The 1,003-nt window shown below is 63.9% G+C and overlaps 1 protein-coding gene across 1 annotated transcript in view; it reads left to right on the top strand.

Moving 5' to 3' along the window:
- Positions 1–1,003, top strand: part of TBC1D10A (TBC1 domain family, member 10A) — a 30,677-nt gene that overhangs the window by 26,821 nt on the left and 2,853 nt on the right. Inside the window, exons 7-9 of the mRNA XM_010828868.1 lie at positions 1–32; positions 599–788; positions 912–1,003. The exon at positions 1–32 is cut by the window's left edge and continues 7 nt beyond it; the exon at positions 912–1,003 is cut by the window's right edge and continues 19 nt beyond it. Coding sequence (XP_010827170.1) covers positions 1–32; positions 599–788; positions 912–1,003 — 314 coding nt within the window. The remainder of the gene's footprint in view (positions 33–598; positions 789–911) is intronic.

The following is a 1,003-nucleotide window of genomic DNA, read 5'->3' as shown; positions in this document are numbered from 1 at the left end:
CCTATCTGCCCGGCTACTACAGTGAGAAGCTGGTGAGTGCTTGCCAGCCTGGCCCTGGCCTGAGACCCGCCCCAGACCTGCCACCTTTGTGGCCTCTCCAGACCTTAACTCCCTGTGCCCCTGGAAGTCCCTCCCGGCCTCCCACTTCCACCCTCCCTCCACCTCTGCCTCCCTGTGGCTGTTCCTCCAGGGCACCACGCTCCTCCTGCCTTGGCCTTCCAATAGGCTTAATCCTCCGCCCCTTCCTTCCTCTGATAACTCTTCTTTCCTCTCAGCTTTCAGCCCACGAGCTTTCCCTGACCTGACAGGCGGGGCCTCTGGCACATGCCCCCCAGGGTCTTGTTCCTGCCGTGCCCTTAGAGGGCACTTAGCCCCCTCCCTCCCTCTGCTCCCTCAGCCCGATGCTTCTGTGGTTTGTGTCTGTCTGCCTCTCTGCAGGACACGCTCAGTGAGGGGGACTAGCTGTGTCTGGTGTGCTTATCATTGCAACCCAGCACCCAGCAGGAGCTTGGCACCCTGCAGCGTGAGCCGCCTGAGGAGCCAGGGGTGGCTGCTGCGGGCCCTCGGTCACGGCCCGGTGGCTTCCCTGTCCCCCCAGGAGGCCATCCAGCTGGACGGGGAGATCCTCTTCTCGCTGCTGCAGAAGGTGTCTCCCGTGGCCCACAAGCACCTCAGCCAGCAGAAGATCGACCCGCTGCTCTACATGACCGAGTGGTTCATGTGCGCCTTCTCGCGCACCTTGCCCTGGAGCTCCGTGCTGCGTGTCTGGGACATGTTCTTCTGTGAAGGTACTGGGCTGGGCTCGGGGCGGCACCCCTGCCACCAGTCCAGTTCACGGGGGGGCCTCTGTTTGCAGAGAAACTCCCCAGAGCAGCCCCCACCGCCCACATTCACTGCCTGCCCCCCTGCAGGAGTCAAGATCATCTTCCGGGTGGGCTTGGTGCTGCTGAAGCAGGCGCTGGGCTCCCCCGAGAAGGTCCGAGGCTGCCAAGGCCAGTACGAG

This window comes from Bison bison, unplaced genomic scaffold (genome assembly GCF_000754665.1).
Source record: "Bison bison bison isolate TAMUID 2011002044 unplaced genomic scaffold, Bison_UMD1.0 scf7180017864495, whole genome shotgun sequence".
In the NCBI taxonomy this organism is placed as follows: domain Eukaryota; kingdom Metazoa; phylum Chordata; class Mammalia; order Artiodactyla; family Bovidae; genus Bison; species Bison bison.
Note: the sequence above shows the minus strand (reverse complement) of the source record. Positions and strands in the feature narration are given on the sequence as shown.